The sequence below is a fragment of the Zootoca vivipara genome, chromosome 13 (genome assembly GCF_963506605.1).
Source record: "Zootoca vivipara chromosome 13, rZooViv1.1, whole genome shotgun sequence".
In the NCBI taxonomy this organism is placed as follows: Eukaryota; Metazoa; Chordata; class Lepidosauria; order Squamata; family Lacertidae; genus Zootoca; species Zootoca vivipara.
In genome coordinates, this window is record NC_083288.1 from 5,555,689 (window position 1) to 5,573,893 (window position 18,205).

Consider the following 18,205-nt stretch of genomic DNA (forward strand, 5'->3'; position numbering starts at 1 on the left):
AGGAAAATGGGGAGGGAGCTATTTTGTTTATTTGTTTAACAAAGCCTTTACACTTGGCAGGCAACCTCTAACACTTTAAGGATTTCCATCAGCATCAGGGGCGTAGGAAGAGGGGGGGCGATGGGAGCACGTCGCCCCCAGCAGCGCGATCCTGGTAGGGTGCCATCGCGGCTGCCCCCCGCCTGTGCTGGGCGCCCTGCTCCCACAGGCAGTGGCCCCCACCCCCAGAACGCACACCATGCCATGCCCCCAGGACACGCACCACGCCCCGCCCCGCCGGCTCTCCGCCCCCAGTGCTGAAGCATGAAGCTCCACCACTGATCAGCATGACTTTATACTGCATTATCCACACTGACATCAATGTACAATGGTGACCCCTGAAATGCACTCTATAGTTAGATCTTATCTCCAGGGCTGTCGATGGTTCAAAAGACTTTGGCATATGTCCATACTGGCAGCACTAGGTATTAGGAGCAGCTATAGTGAAGGGAGAGAAATCTTGCTACCTAACCAGTTATTTTTATACTTGGGCCATAGTCCCATTTCTAAGCCTCTCCTCAAAAAAGGAACTTGGGTGAGTTAATGGTTGTTGTCAGGGTTGTTAAGACTACTCCTGAGTAACGACCTTCCACATACTTGTCTTTCAAAAGTCTTTATTGGTGCACATTATTTACAGTGCAGTGAGCTGTCGGTTTCATGCCTTCTCATTCCGTATCAGAATCCGGCACTGCCCCTTTTCGCGACTTTGACCAACATAAAAGCCTCGGGACAGTGAATCTCCTCCCCTTTCTCCTCCTCCTCAATACCGGTGTCAGGGGGAAGGGTCTACGGTCTGCCTTCTCCCTGTCCACCCTTCCCGCCTCTCTCTCTTCCTGCCTGTGGCGCAGGGGCTCTCCAATGCTGCCAGAGCCCTGGCACTCCTTCTCCGTCTCCTGACTCACCCCTTCAGACCCCGCGCTTTCATGACTGCTTGGAGACGGGCTGCTTCTGATGAGAGGGGGGGTTCTCTATAATCCCTCCCCCTTACACTTGTGAACCCTTAAGAGCACTGCTATAGACGTTCTAGATTCTCAGTACCCAGGTTGGGCTTGCTCAGAATGTGTCATGCTGAAAAAGTGCTTGCTGCTGCCCAATGTCAGACATCTCTGATTGTCTCTTTTGATGCCCAGCAATAGGTGTAATTCAATAGGTGAAATGTGAATTGCTGTGTCAGGCTGTAGGCTAGCCTCCTCCAATCTGCTACCCACCACAAGTTTTGGCCAACAATTCCCATCAGCCCAGCAAGCACAGTAATCATTGTCACCACGTACTCGGCCATTACTGGTTTCCAAACCTTCAAAAGTATCACTTCTGCTGCAAGTTCCCTTCAAAAGGAACCTTTGCTTTACTTTGTTGCAATGCTAATGAGAAATGTATTGACAGCCAGCAAAAATGACAGAATGATCTCGATATGAATCCAAGGCAGACCTTTTAACATCACGGTAATCCAAGTTTATGCACCAACTACCAGTGCTGAAGAAAGTGAAATTGACCAGTTCTATGAAGACCTACAACACCTTCTAGAAATGACACCAAAGAAGGATGTTCTTCTCATTACAGGGGATTGGAATGCTAAAGTAGGGAATCAAGAGATAAAAGGAACAACTGGCAAGTTTGGCCTTGGAGTTCAAAATGAAGCAGGGCAAAGGCTAATAGAGTTCTGTCAAGAGAACAAGCTGGTCATCACAAACACTCTTTTCCAACAACACAAGAGGCGACTCTGCACATGGACATCACCAGATGGGCAGCATCGAAATCAGATTGATTATATTCTCTGCAGCCAAAGATGGAGAAGCTCTATACAGTCAGCAAAAACAAGACCTGGAGCTGACTGTGGCTCAGATCACTAGCTTCTTATAGCAAAATTCCAGCTTAAACTGAAGAAAGTAGGAAAAACCACTGGGCCAGTAAGATACAATCTAAATCAAATCCCTTATGAATACACAGTGGAAGTGAGGAACAGGTTTAAGGATTTAGATTTGGTAGACAGAGTGCCTGAAGAACTATGGATGGAGGCCCGTAACATTATACAGGAGGCGGCAATGAAAACCATCCCACTGAAAAGGAAATGCAAGAAAGCAAAATGGCTGTCCAATGAGGCCTTACAAATACTACTTGTGGAGCCCTTGTGGTAGTACAGTCGTACCTTGGTTCTCAAACAGAATGCGTTCTGGGAGTCCATTCGACTCCCAGAACCGTTCAAAAACCAAGGGGACATAGAAGAAGCCTGATTGAATTGAGACAGCTTAAGGATACAGACAGATATGGATGTAACGCTGAAAAATCAAGCGGGGCATGATGCTTACAATACTGATGGTTGACTACTGTATGCCCTATAGTAACCCAAATTTACAATGAATTCTGATCCATCAGATATGGTTGAAGTTCCTGATTAAGCTGCTTAGGCAGTTAGTTTACTATACTGGCCACAGATGAAAGCATTTAAACACACTCCATACAGAATATAACAATAACACCTATGTTATCTCCTTAACTATAATCTATTCACCCAAAGGAAGCAACTATGACAGACATTTATATCCTCATTGCAAAGGGATCTAGTAACACTTTCCATCCATTACTTATTACATTTCTTTTTAGTCAGATGTGGACATGCCCCCCCTGGCTCTGCATTTCATAGCATCGTAGAACTGTAGAATTCGAAGGGCCAACTCCATGCAATGAAGCAATCTCAACTAAAGCAACATTCTCGTTCGTTATCTAGTCAGGCTCCAATATCAAGCTCTGCTTATTTTTTCCTGCCATGAAATAGTAAATTTTGTGTGTGTCGTCAACGGGGTAAAGTTAAGCCTGGGCTTAACCCACCCTCGTTAAAATAAGTGGGATTAATTGTGCTTCTGTGCCTGGATCATGACCACCCTTGATCCAGAATGGTGCTTTAATCAACGATAATGACAACCTAAGCAGTTAAAAACTTTTAAAACTTTGGCCCATGGACATTCAAGGCGCTAAAACTGAAGAAATACCAGAATTTGATATATTTATGCACTAGCTACAAAAGCACGGGGCTTTTTTTGATGTGGTTATCAAATTTAAGGACAAATTCCAATCACACTTGCAGAATCAAAGCCAGTTTTGGACAACCAAGGCACTTACTATGGTCATAGAGCAGGCATCCCCAAACTGCGGCCCTTCAGATGCTTTGGCCTACAACTCCCATGATCCCTAGCTAACAGGACTAGTGGTTGGGGAAGATGGGAATTGTAGTCCAAAACATCTGGAGGGCCGAAGTTTGGGGATGCCTGAATAAGAGTCTACCATCTTGAGTTGAGACCTCTTTAGCCCTATGCTAAGATATTTTGGGATGTCTGTCGTTGTTGTTTAGTTGTTTAGTTGTGTCCGACTCTTCGTGACCCCATGGACCAGAGCACGCCAGGCATTCCTGTCTTCCACTGCCTCCCGCAGTTTGGTCAAACTCATGTTAGTAGCTTCGAAAACACTGTCCAACCACCTTATACTCTGTTGTCCCCTTCTCCTTGTGCCCTCCATCTTTCCCAGCATCAGGGTCTACAAAATACAACTTCTCAGATGTTTAAAAGTTGTCAGCACGCGAGGCCTACAGCTGGCACAGGGAACCTTTGGTTCTCCAGATAGGGGCTCCAAGTTGCCCCCAAGTTTGAGGGGACCCGTTGCCCGTTGCATGACACCACATGCATTGCGTGTCGTGTGTGTCCGATGTTGCACTGTCTGGAAGAGGCTGAGCGCTCTAGAGGAGCCTGATACTGAAGCTGCCCTGTGCTCAGCTCCACGCTCAGTCTCCTGCAGCCCCTCAACACTGAGGGAGCCTGGCTCCCTTCCAACAAATACTGTGGGGGCCAAAGAAGATGCCTCAGTTCCCTAGAGCTGACATGCCTGCCTCCGGATGTTGCTGAACTACAACTCCCAAATTTCCATGGTCACTGGTCTAGAAAGACAAAGACTGGAGGTAGCTCTATGACACAGTTTACTAATAGGGTGTGTGTGTGTGACTGGAGCGCATCAGATGGAAATCTGTCAAGTGGAATGAAATGCTTCAACGGTAGGCCCAGTTCACCTGCCACACAGTGAATGTTCACATTAAACCATAGTTTGCTTTAACTATGGCAGTGTTTCTCAACCAGTGTGCCTCCAGATGTTTTGGGACTACAACTCCCATCATCCCTAGCTAGCAAGACCAGTGGTCAGGAATGATGGGAGTTGTAGTCCCAAAACATCTGGAGGCACACTGGTTGAGAAACACTGAAGTATGGTTTAATGCAGGCATGTCCAAAGTCCATTTCGGGAGCCTAATCCGGCCCACCAGTCGGTTTAATCCGGCCCCTCCAGCAGTTTATTCCCTGGAGTAAAATCCTTAAACAAAGTCAACAACTTTAATTGGCCCTTTGGTCGGCCCTCACATGTGTTCACTTCATCAAATCTGGCCCTCTTTGAAAAAAATTGGGCCCCCCTGGTTTAATGTGACATGCGGACCAGGCCGTAAAATAAATAGATTGCGTATACAAATGGGGAATGGACACAGAAGGTTTTACAAACGACAACACATCTGACTTATTTCCTGCACTAGAGTTATTCCTACACTATACAAAATTATGTAGAAGTTAATAAATAATAATGATTTTATTATTTATACCCCGCTCATCTACTTCTACTACTTATTTAAGCCAAAGTAAAAATATGTGGTGGATTTGCAAACATCTTGCAGCATAAACAATAAACGATGAACAATAAACAACAGTTCTCAAATAAAATTAGTCATCTGCACAATGAGGCCTCAAAAACTAGAATCCAGATTCAGGTTCTCCTCTGCCCAAATCCAGAAGCACCTTTCACCTGTCTGTCCAAAAGGCCTTAAATGATAAAAGGCAAAGAAATTAGTAAAGAAAACTGAGGCTTCCTTTCTTCCAGTTTAAATCAACTAGAAAATTATGGTTGACTACTTGTACAGGTGTTGCACAGAATACTTGACTTCATTTAAGGAATCAAACCTATTTTGGAACATTTCTCAATAGCTAACATGGTCCGCAAGTTGTAAAGCAAAACTGTCTTAACTCTATTTGGAAATTTTGCAATAAGTCTTGGAATTATTTTATCATGAAGAGCTGGCGGATTTGGTTTAGACACATAAAATACGATCAAAATCAATGCAAATCAAGAGAAATACCTTGGTGACAGGAAGCTCCTTGGATTTAGATTCGAAGAGGTGCTCTAGTTTGGAAGTGTCCACCTTAATAGGCTCCAGTTTTGACCACAGGAATCCTTTGCAACGTTTGTTGTTCTTGCACTGCCACTCAATTGGCCTCACCTCATTCCAAAATAGACGGATTGTTTTTTTCTTTTTTAGAAAGGCTGGCTGACCTCTGGGGAGCGGGGGCGATCCTAAACCCTGAGGAATGCCAAAGGGGGACGGGGGTGCCAATAAATTACCAGAGGGTGGGGGTGGAGGAGGACATCCATAAAACAAGGGAGGGGGTGGAGGAGGCAAACCTAAAAAGGAAGGCGGGGGTGGAGGAGGGGGAGCTAAAGAGTCACCAGGACCCATTTCCACGTCCAAGATGTCCACATCATCCTCATCCCTTAAATCTGTAAAATCCATATCTTTGATTTTCAGTTCTCTGGGATTGGCCATGAGCTGGTCCCAAATATAGTCCGATTCGTTCTTAGGCTGCACTGGTGTTATTTCAGAGACCTTTTCACTAAAATCACTCTCAGGAAAGTTTGAGGTCTTGGCCAGTTCACCATTGTTGAATCTTTCTGCAAAGGCCTTGACGCTGCCCTGGTTGTCCAAATTCCCAATCTCCATTCTTTTGATACTTTCATCTTTGGCCTGTTTGGTAGCCTTCAGAACTGAGATCCTGCTGGCCAGGCTAGTGATGGAGTCTTCACTTGCCTCCACCACCACCTTTTCCTCCTCCTTCTCCTCCAGCTCTTTATCTTCTTCATCCTTGGGCTTCTTGTTATGGGCATACAACATGTCCAACATGAACCGCTTGTTATTGAGAATGTTGCCGCACTGGTCATTCACACCAACATCTTGAATGGTCTGTAACCATGGACCTGAAACCACACATTGAACGGAACTGGGTCAGGTGGTTGTTCAAATAACAATAACAGTAATTTTATTATTTATACCCCACCCATCTGGCTGGGTTTCCCCCAACCACTCTGGACGGCATTAAAATTTTCCCGATACAGAGTTGCCTTCAGATGTCTTTTAAAAGTCAAGACAGTTGTTTAGATCCTTGACATCTGAAGGGAGGGCGCCACTACCGAGAAGGCCCTCTGCCTGTTCATAAACGCATGCACAACAACATATGAAACTTGGAATGAAAGGGGCTGTCTGGGAGAGCTAGAAATAAAACTGCATATTCCTACGTCTTACATAATCTGGGTTTCGGCAAATCTTTCAGGTGAAAGGAATGAAAAAGAGAAAACTATGTATTTGACATTGCTTTTTTGATTTCATTAACAAAACTAAACTAAGCATATATGACTTCAGTAGCTTTGAATCTTTTGATGTCCCCCCAGATTTTTAATGGCCAACGTGTTGTTCTAAACATACTGCCATGGTAACTGTTCTGCGCATAAGTAAAAGGTAAAGAACTCCTCGAGAGTTAAGTCCAGTCAAAGGGGACTGTGGGGTTGCGGCGCTCATCTCGCTTTCAGGCCGAGGTAGCCAGTGTTTGTCCACAGACAGCTTTCCAGCTCATATGGCCAGCATGACTAAACTGCTTCTGGCACAACGGAACACCGTGATGGAAGCCAGAGCGCACCGAAACACTGTTTACCTTCCCACTGCAGCGGTACCTATTTATCTACTTGCACTGGCATGCTTTCAAACTGCTAGGTTGGCAGGAGTTGGGACAGAGCAACGGGAGCTCACCCTGTTGCAGGGATTCGAACTGCTGACCTTCTGATCAGCAAGCCCAAGAGGCTCAGTGGTTTAGACCACAGCGCCACCCGTGTTGTTCTAAACATACTGCCATGGTAACTGTTCTGCGCATAGTAAGCATAATCGCCTGGATGATAACTGAAAACTGATTGGTATCTTAAAGGTAAAGGTAAAGGGACCCCTGACCATTAGGTCCAGTCGTGACCGACTCTGGGGTTGCGCGCTCATCTCGCATTATTGGCCGAGGGAGCCGGCGTTTGTCCGAAGACAGCTTCCAGGTCATGTGGCCAGCATGACAAAGCTGCTTCTGGCGAACCAGAGCAGCACATGGAAACGCCGTTTACCTTCCCGCTGTAGCGGTTCCTATTTATCTACTTGCATTTTGACGTGCTTTCGAACTGCTAGGTTGGCAGGAGCTGGGACCAAGCTACGGGAGCTCACCCCGTCACAGGGATTCGAACCGCCGACCTTCTGATCAGCAAGCCCTAGGCTCAGTGGTTTAACCACAGCGCCACCTGGGTCCCTTTATTGGTATCTTACACTCAACAATTTTGGACATTGGTGAAGTTATTGAAAAAGCAAAGAAACACATTTGAAGTCTGGTTTTCCCAGCTGGATTGACAATTTCAGGCCAAAGTCCTAGGGAGGGCAGGTATGATGGTGCAAAGTGAAGCACTGTTGGTTGAGGCAAAGGGAAGTAGATTAGCGTGCTGCCGCTGGCAGTAGCCATCAGAAGGCCTTGAAAGGAGATGGGTGTGCCAGAGACTTTGGATCTGCAGGCTCCAAAGCCCTACAGATCCCTGCCAAAGGGCCTGATCCTTGGGGCCCTCTGCTGCTCTCGCTTCTGCCCTGCTTCGGATGCAGTGGTGCATGTGCTGCTGCATGCGCTGTCCAGCCCTTCAATACAATTGCTCTGCCCCTATGGCTTGCATTACTGGTGACAGCCCCACACAAACTGGTTTGTTCCTTTTTGTTCTGTAGCGCAACAAACTACTGAACTGTGTGTTGCAAACGTAACTGATTTCATAAACTTCACTAAAGGCTATCTGAATATAGTTGAACAAACACTTGGCCTGTTCCACTTTTAACTCTGCAATAATCTGGGGAACTCAGGATTTCTCCTGCACACATCTAGACATAGGTGGCAACGAAGGAATAATAATAATAATAATAATAATAATAATAATAATAATAATAATAATAAGGTTGCTCTCATCTTGTAACCACTTGTTCTTCCGGAATGGTTATGTACATTCACAGAGAACTGTTGGCCCAACCCACAGATTCAGATAGTTTCTTGCAATTTATTATTCTAGAAATTGGAGTACCGCACCTAGTCCAAATGCACAACTGAGAGAAACCATCAGCAGCATCAAAAATCTACTTATGCTTCTATCCGGAAAGAGGCAGACTCCACAGTGGGAGCAGGGGCGGGGTGGGAGAGTGCTAGAGTCCTATCTAGTCTAGTTGCATGGGATCAATTCCAATCTGTTACCTCCGAGGATGTGGACAGGCTGCTTGCAGGGTGAAACCCACCACCTGTCTCCTTGATCCTTGCCCATCCTGGTTAATAAAAGTGAGCCAGGAAGGGCTGAGTGATGGGCTCTGCAGAGTGGTGAATGCTTCCCTCTGTGAGGGAGTCTTCCCAGCCACACTGAAAGAGACGGTCATTAAACCGCTTCTTAAAAAAACATCTTTGGACCCGGCCGATATGTCCAACTATCACACAGTCTCAAATCTTGGGCAAGCGGGTGGTGTTGAACAACTCCAGGCATGCCTGGAGGATGTGGACCATTTGGATCCCTTCCAGTCGGGATTCAGGCCTCATCATGGGACTGAAACTGCCTTGGTCGCACTGGTCGATGATCTCCAGCGGGCTAGGGACAACGGTGAGAGCTGTTTCCTAGTTCTGCTGGATCTCCCAGCGGCTTTTGATACCATCAATCATGACTTCCTTCTGGACCGTCTAGAGGAGCCGGGAGCACTATTATACAGTGATTCCACTCCTTCCTCCTGGGCCGTGTCCAGAAAGTGGTATTGCGGGATGAGTGTTCAGACCCCTGGGCTCTCACTTGGGGGGTGCCTCAGGGTTCTGTCCTCTCCCCCATGCTTTTTAACATCTACATGAAGCAGCTGGGGTTTGCGCTGGGTGTTCATCAGTATGCGGATGATATCCAGCTCTACCTCTCTTTCAAATCAGAACCAATGATGGCAGTGAAGGTCCTGTGTGAGTGCCTGGAGGCAGTTGGAGGATGGGTGGCAGCTAACAGATTGAGGTTGAATCCTGACAAGACAGAAGTTTTGGGGGGACAGGAAGAGGGTGGGTGTAGGGGACTTCCTGGTCCTGAATGGGACAACTGTGCCCCTGAAGGAGCAAGTGCGCAGCCTGGGAGTCATTTTGGACTCACAGCTGTCCATGGAGGTGCAGGTTAATTCTGTGTCCAGGGCAGCTGTCTATCAGCTCCATCTGGTACGCAGGCTGAGACCCTACCTGCCCGCGGACTGTCTCGCCAGAATGGTGCATGCTCTGGTTATCTCCCGCTTGGACTACTGCAATGCTCTCCCTTTGAACCTGGGGCTACCTTTGAAGGTGACCCAGGAACTACAACTAATCCAGAATGCGGCAGCTAGACTGGTGACTGGGAGCGGCCGCCAAGACCATATAACACCGGTCCTGAAAGACCTACATTGGCTCCCATACTTTTCCGAGCACAATTCAAAGTGTTGGTGCTGACCTTTAAAACCCTAAACAGCCTCGGCCCAGTATACCTGAAGGAGCGTCTCCATCCCCATTGTTCAGCCCGGACACTGAGGTCCAGCTCTGAGGGCTTTCTGGCGGTTCCCTCACTGCGAGAAGTGAGGTTTCAGGGAACCAGGCAGAGGGCCTTCTCAGTGGTGGCGCCCTCCCTGTGGAATGCCCTCCCATCAGATGTCAAGAAAATAAACTATCCGACTTTTAGAAGACATCTGAAGGCAGCCCTGTTTAGGGAAGTTTTTAATGTTTGAAGTTTTATTCTGTTTTTAATGTTCTGTTGAAAGCCTCCCAGAGTGGCTGGGGAAACCCAGCCAGATGGGCAGGGTAGAAATAAATTATTATTATTATTATTATTATTATTATTATTATTATTATTATTATTATTATTATATCCTGTTTTAGAAAATTAAGAAAATTGATGAAAAATGTATTTAAAAATGGAAAAGCCCTACTCCCTCATATTGTTGTGCCCAGTTACTGTTTTTGGGCTTTCAATAAGTTCATATACACAAACAAAAACACTGTATTACTGAACAGTTCTAGAGCTACCAGCACAGGGAAATTCTGGAGTTCGAAAGCAAGGGAGCTATTGAATTTCTGAGCTTGCCTGGCCAAACTCTGGGAAGCTTCCTGACTAACAATAAGCCAGATTTTATGCAGACTCACTCTATAATCTATTTGCCTAAGTCCTAGACTCCAGGTCAATGCATTTTAGCTAATGGGATTTCACTAGATGCCGGTGTAATGAGGTTTTGCTGCATGATGCCAATGCAATATAGCCAATTAGATTAAGCAACATGAAAGTAAGGGCAACACTTTGTGCCCTCAATCTGTAAATTTCTGGGTAAAAATAGACTGGGGGGATGGCTCTCAGCAGCAACAAGAGAAGCAGGCTAACTGCTATCAAAGTCATGAGCAGGTACTAACAGGCAGTATAAAAAACAGGGGAAGGTTCGGGGGAGAGCTTTCGTGAAACATTTCGTCTTCCCCAATGGCACACATCTTCAGCTAAAACAGCTTGCTTGAGAATTTCTAGCTCAGCTGTACTCAAAACACCCATTTGTGTTCATGAAACCCCAAAAGATCCCCATTTTGGGCAATTAGCTCCTTTTTCTTTAGATTCGGTTTATTGAAATGTCTGAACACTTAACAAACTGAGGAAGGACAGAGGAAACTGAGTCTGTTCCCAGTCAGCATCTGGGAAAAATAAAAAAAAGTCTCAGGACTTCCCCAAAGGGAATGAAAGCCTCAAAACAACTCAGAAGGGAAGTCTCTTATCAAGTACAATGGTACCTCGGTTTACAAACTTAATCTGTTCCAGAAGTCCGTTCTTAAACCAAAACCGTTCTTAAACCAAGGCACATTTTCCCTAATGAGGCCTCCCGGCACTGGTACCCTTTGGCTTCTATTCTTAGACTGAGGTAAAAGTTCACAAACCGGGACACTACTTCCGGTTTTTCAGAGTTCGTAAACTGAATAGTTTGTAAACAAGGCTGTTCTTAAACCAAGGTACCACTGTACAGTGGTGCCTCGCTTAACGAATGCCCTGCTTAACGAAATTTCCGCTTAACGAAAGAATTTTTCGAGCGGAGCTTGCCTCGCTAGACGAATGTGTTTTACGAAAAATTCGTCTAGCGAATCGCGGTTTCCCATAGGAATGCATTGAAATTCAATTAATGCGTTCCTATGGGCAAAAAAAGAAGTTGAAAAAAATTCAGTGCATTCCTATGGAATTCGCTAGATGAATTTTTCGCTATAAGAAAAGACCCGTGGAACGAATTAATTTCATCTAGCGAGGCACCACTGTATTTGTTCTTACAACAATAGTGATACGAACATCTTGCTCCCCTTTGCGGCTCTCCCCAACACACTGAGAGGGAGCCCCTAGTTTTCAGCCTGCTAAGAAGCTGGTGCAGGGTGAGGGCATTTCAATTCATTTACAACTCAAGATTAATTTTGGACCCATCTCCCCTTTCATCTCCTCATTAAAATGAGTAAAATGCCTTTCTAGAACCTGCCCTCTTGCGCTCTTGTAAATGTCTCCTTTAGTATTCTCAGTAGCGTCTGCTAAGAGTGACAAAATCATGCCAATCTATTTTAATCCTTTCCCATAACTGAGGAGAGCAAAACACAATACGGGAAATAAGCAGGCCCGGCTCGCCCATTGACTCTATTGGCGCAATGCACCACGGCGCCTGGGCGATCAAGGGGTGCTGAGGGGCGCCCCAGCAAGTGGGGGAGCTTCGCGGCGGCCTCCCTTTTCCCTCCACCAGCCGCGCCGCGAGAGCAGGGAGGGAAGCGAGCGGAACAGGGGCACTAGGACCCTATTCCACTCTGCAGCGCCAGGGTCCTCCCTCACCCCGGTGCTGCGTTTCATTGGTAGAGGTGACGCCACATGGCAGCACCTCTACCAATGAAACGCAGCGCCCTGTTGGCGGGAAGGAACCCGGCGTGGCCCGGCCTGCCCAGGCACCCCGCTCCACTGGGAGAAGGGAGGAAGGCCACGCGTAGCAGCAGCGCCCCCTCCCCCACTCAATCCGGCGGCATCGGACAGGCAGGCGGCCTCTGGCACAGCGCAGCCCTGCTGTGAGGTGCGGGGGCCACCGTGAGGCTCCTGCCACCCGGCACGCCAGGTAAGAGTTCCCCCTTTTTTAAAGAGTGGGGGGGCGCGCCCAAGGGATCCCTGCACCAGGGCGCCCGATGACCTTAAGACGGCCCTGGAAATAAGAGTCAGAAAATTCTCTTGCAAAACCAAGGCACCATCTCATTTTTCTTATGGGGAAACTTGGGTTCTTGGGCCAGTTCTGGCTGACCATGAACTTCTTCCCATTGCCTGGCCTTGGTTTTAGAAAGGTCAGACCCATGAAAAACATACTGTAGTACAAATGTGGAAACCTGCATGCGATGCAGATGTCGAGCAACTCTCTACTAACTATTTCACTCCTTCTCATACATTCAGATCCTTACAAAAGTACAGAAAAACGAAACCTTAATAAGAATATAACATCCTTTGGGTATGTGTCAAGAAAGAAACAGTCCTTTAAAAAGGACAGTAACTTAATCATAGTCTAGGACTTTTGTAGGGTGGGTTTGGACACTAGAGTCCAAAATGTGATTTTCATTTTCTTGCATAGCTTCTAGAGGGTGAAATATTTTCTTTCCCATATACCTCTTGGGCTGCATATGCTGCATGCTGGAAACATTTAAAAAAGAAGTGCCTGCCAAGGTTACACACATTCTACATTGAGAAAAGTGGAAATCTGCACCTAATTACTGCAGCCCCATGAAAGTGAATGTGAATATCCGATGATCTGATAAAAAGGATAGCAGAGAAAACAAGGAGAGGCACTATTGATACTCTTTCCTATCTCCTTAGAAGCAAAGCCATCTGCGATTGTGATTTCACTTTGAACCTGCTAAGAGTGACCACTAGGGACGGAAGAAGCATCGTGTGGACAACAGCCCTCCAAACACAGCAATAAGTTGTCAAACAGTTATTGCAGAGTTGTCATTTTTTTAAAAAGGGGGGGGGAGTCTGATGCACAATATGTTCTGTATTAAGTTAATAGCATGGAATCAGGAGAGATATATGATAGCAAGGAAGGCACCAACTGAGTAGGGAACAATGATGAGCCCTCCCGCAGCGCCATATGCAAAAGCGCACGAATCTCTGAGCCTTTCAATCAGAAGCCACATGCAATTATAAGCCAGGTGTCTGTGATTTAAAGTGGGGAGCAGTGAACTGTCATGCTAGGATCTGAAGTAATACGCAAACGGATAATTCAGGGAAACCTATGCTTCTGAAAATGGCAAAACTTCTTTGGCAGACAAGTGTCCCAAACATGCAGCATCACATTTCAACAAGGGGGAAATAGCAGGGAAGGTTTTCCACAAGTCTAGACCCTCTCCTAAAGGTGAACTTAAAAGGAGTCTTTGAAATGTGAATAATGGCTGTTTTTGTAACAACATTCTAACTAGTAAGGAAACGTCAAGAACACTATCCCCATGGAATAATGTCTTTTAATTGAAGTTCTGATTCTTCCGTGAGTCTGCGCAGAAAACCTCTACTGAACCCTATGCCCAAAATATCGAGGAACTGAGGCTTTAAATGGAGGGCATACTAGTAAACAAAAACAGATCAATACTTCTCTTACAACAAATGTTAAAATGAAGCTGATGTTTAAAAATTACAAAAAAGGGTAAACTGTTATGCAGAAAATACTTCACTTTACCAGTTTCATTGTCACTGGCCAACTTTTCCTCCCTTTCCTCCCTCTCTAAAGTGCTGCTTGCTGAGGATATGCTGGATGCAGAACAATTGTCTTTTTCATTCACTTCTTCATTCTGCCTCTCCTTTTCACTTAGTATTGCACCTTCTTCTGCCTCTGGCTCTGGACCTTGCTCCACTCCGCTTCCTGGCTCCACCTCTGCAACCTCTACTTCTCGGGGCGTTTCTGCCCCCTGCTCCAAGTCTGCCTCGTCTTCCTGCTCTGTTTTTGTTTCTGCCTCTGCCTCAGGTTCTGCTTCACATTCAGGTTCACTGGCACTCACTGGTGAAAAGAATAATGGAGAAAGATTCACTTAAAAACAGCGTTTCGTGCTTCGCACAGACAAGTGAGTTCCATCAGCCTTCATTTCTCCAAGTGAGTGAAAAGAGGAGGGTGTCTCGGTATCGGTGGGTGCTTTTAAGAAATGGCTGAGCATGGCATTCGCAGGGCGGAGCTCATGAATAGCACTTGAAGAAGGGCCCTGATCATGAGACACACCGGAAATCTGCCATTTCCTGCTTGAATAAAGTTTGGTCAAATTTAAGGCATTTATAAGTGTGTGTGTGTGTGTGTGTGTGTGAAATTTCAACAATATAGGTACAAATATTTAATAATCCCGTCTACACTGGGTGCTAAAAGGTTACAAATGACTCCAAACAAATGATTCATTTTTGGTTGCTGTATGCAACATGTTTAGAGTGACTGATTTTTCATCTGTTTACACATAGAAAGGTACACATGTGTTAAGTTTTATTAGAGCAGCACAGCTTGGAAAGGGCAGTGCCATGCACTGAGTTGACAGCAAGCATATGTTTCCTCGTGGCAATTTATTTTGGAATAGCTACATAAAACACTGGCGCTGGCATCTGGCACAAATCTAGCTTCTAGATGTTTGGCAAGTGGCATAACTTTGTCTCTTAGCTGGCATCTGACACACATTGTCGATTATGCAGTTGATTTCCTCCACTTCATTTGATCGCTGACAAAGTGAAATTTAGTCATCATTTCCAGCAAAACCAGCAGATTTTCACATGCAAGATTTCTATATTATAACGTAAAGAAACCAGAAGGCACCCACAGGTATTCACAACAAGCAGCTCACAGTTCTCAAATACAGAATGACCATGCAGAAGGGACAGAAAGGTGAATAGGTATGTTAATTTTGTGTAGTTGTGAAATCACCTCTTGGCTAAACTATGATACAGCTCTAGATTTTTCCTTCTGACCAGCCTGGCAGTTCTACCTTTACAGTGTATGCAGTGTCAGAACGGAGACTGCAGTGATCTTTCCTGTTCTGATGAGAATCCAGGTGACTCAGAAAGGAAGAGAAAAGGAAAGGGGGTCCAACCTAAACAGTGTAACTTCATGGTGGAAAAATGGGGACCATCTGAAAAATACAACACTAAATAAAGGAGGTCCTACAAAATTATTTAAGCCATTAGTAGGCATTTGGGACACACAAGGTATTAGGAAGTTCTCCTGCACAAATCCCATTGAGATGAACTAGAAGTGAGCAAGAGCACTGTTTTGAGGTTACTTACTCAGGAGTACATTCTGATTAATTATGTCCTGAATCTCTAAAGCATGGGTAGGCAACCTAAGGCCTGGGGGCCGGATCTGGCCCAATCGCCTTCTAAATTCGGCCCGCGGACGGTCCAGGAATCAGTGTGTTTTTACATGAGTAGAATGTGTGCTTTTATTTAAAATGCATCTTTGGGTTATTTGTGGGGCCTGCCTGGTGTTTTTACATGAGTAGAATGTGTGCTTGCCATGCAACAAAGTCTATCTTCAGATTTTTCAGCAACAACTCATGAGAGGTAGATGACTATTAGGAAAAAACATATCTTCTTAATTTTCTACCTCTCAAATGAACTGATTCATAGATAGGTATAGATATGAGCTAGTATATCAGCAAAGTTCAAGTTCACCATGTAACGGCAATGTAAATAACAATGCCAATTTGAAATACAGCGGAAGCTGTTCATGGGACGACCCATGAACACAGAACTTGAAGCTTTTCTGATTCTAGCAAGATACACAGAAGGTCAGATTACCAGAGCTACATCCAGTGATGGGGGACATGTTGCTCTTCAGATATTGTTGGATTCTAACTCCATTCATCCCTGGCCACTGACCATGCTAGCTGGGCTGATGGGAGCAAGAGGCCAATCACATCTGAACAGTCCCATGTTCCCCATTCCAACTGCACACTTGTGATTGCTAGTATTGGTGGCAAATTCTTATTTGGAGGAATTCAAATTAAAAGCCCTTTACTGAACAGAGCTTAGAATATGAATTCCCCAAATGAGAATTTGCCAACATTACTAGCATTTCAGGCTGACTCTAACCGAATCAGACCAGAGTTGGGTCTGACTCGAAATAGTGTGAGGTTATATAAACTTGGGGCATTTCTTGAGAAGGGACAATGGAATTCAAGTTCTCTCTGACCCCTAGAATTGAATCAGGAGGCAGAAAAATCTAGACTTCTGTCCTGCGGTGTGTTTCATCGCCTCCATCACATGCAGCACTCCCAAAACTTGCCAAGTCCTCCCCACTATGAATTTCAAACTATGAATTTCACAGTCTATGAATGGAGCCAAATTCTACCAACGGATCACCAGACGCTGGGGACAAACAATAATGGAAAGCTACCCCCTTCATGACCTGCTCGTGAACTTCCAAAGGCACCTGAAAGTTGGGTTACTACATAATCTTTTGTCTGACCCACCCTTCACCTACAATTCCCATCAGCCCCAGAAATCACAATTGGTGCTTAACCTGACCAGGTATGGGAAGGCTGTTCAGACCCATTTAGGAGTTCCCCCATGAAAAAAAACTGCTAACATGTCACACAGCAGCTGTATCCAATACGTCTGTCTATCCATTCATCCATCCATCCATCCAGCTATACGGCTTAACTGCAGCAATAATTCTAAGCAGTCTACAGTTTTCACATGTCTCTTGTTAGATATTCTTCATCTAGATTAGTCAGCCAGATATTCTAGGAATTTCTGTCTCACATAGTTTATTTCCTTTATTTACCAAGGGTTCACTCTACAGTTTAGACTATTCACTAATCTGCTGGATTTCCTTAGTAAAACACTTAGTCCAGAATTGTACACCCACTTACAAGGGTGTACAATTTCAGGAGACATATATAGTATTCCACTACTAATGAAGCATCTGCAGTTTTGATTTTGTATTCAACCATTTCCCATAAATAATGTAGGTGGCCTCTTTTAGTATGAAAAAGGGAAAACAAATGGAATTGCTTTGTGCATGTCAAATATACACGTGTCTATAACAACAGAAAATGTAATTTCCCCCTTATTTGGGGTGTGTGTGTTTGTTTTCTACCATGACTTTCCTTCTCATGTACCAAGTCATCCCATCTTCCCTGGGGAAAATCAAGATTCCACATTACTTTCAGGGATTTTTAAAATTACGGTTTTTTTTAATTAGCATAAACAATCAGGCCAGATTTGTGAATTGAGTAGATTTCAAGTTTCTCAAAATCCCATTACAGAAACGAAGCAAAGTTTTGGAAATGCAAATAATCCAAATGCTATTGAAAAGTGTGGTGGAGATACGTAATGTGCAGTTTGTGAACCTGAGTGAACTTTCGGTACTTGGAACATAGACTGTCTTCATGGGTAAACAAAAGATTTGATAAAGGTTGCTCCTAACTTCTCAGTCTGCTGCAGCCTTTCAAAATAACAATGGATATGTAAGTGCACCTCTCCAACATTCACATGGGAGTTGTAACCCTTTCTGAATCCGAAATATTCACATTCATTCGAGTGAATAATTTTTGCTGGGAAACTAAAATTAACAGGGCTTCGTTCCTTGTAATTAAGCCCATGACAGCAATTTCAAGGCATGGACCATCTGCTTTCGGAGATCTTTACAGAGATGGATGTTACCCTTAACGTTTAAAGCATTTGCTGTCTTTATCTCATTCATCTGTGCAAATTTCCACAACCTTGCTCAGGTGCTCCTCTGGAAAAACCCTAAACACCTGCCATCTGCTGAAAGCAACTCCACACCTCAACCACAGAGAGTTAGCCTATGCACCTGTTATAAATCTATTCCCCACACATACCAAAAGAGCTCCATTTTATAATGTAATGTTTGGAAGGAATTCCAGAGACATATGCGAAAATAATCATCATAAAAGAGATAGTTGCTCTCCATGCAGAGATTTGAAAAATCCTAATCATAGCTGCCAAGTTTTCCCTTTTCTCACGAGGAAGC

General features: G+C 44.9%; 1 protein-coding gene across 13 annotated transcripts in view; it reads right to left on the bottom strand.

Moving 5' to 3' along the window:
• The window catches only part of FHOD3 (formin homology 2 domain containing 3), a 310,284-nt gene that overhangs the window by 44,276 nt on the left and 247,803 nt on the right, over positions 1–18,205 (bottom strand). For 12 of the 13 annotated variants that reach the window (XM_060282210.1, XM_060282206.1, XM_060282209.1 and 9 more), the window contains 2 exons: positions 13,916–14,233; positions 5,201–6,093 (listed from right to left, as the gene is read on the bottom strand). In XM_060282210.1, coding sequence (XP_060138193.1) covers positions 5,201–6,093; positions 13,916–14,233 — 1,211 coding nt within the window. The remainder of the gene's footprint in view (positions 1–5,200; positions 6,094–13,915; positions 14,234–18,205) is intronic. The other variant, XM_060282212.1, reaches the window with a different exon arrangement.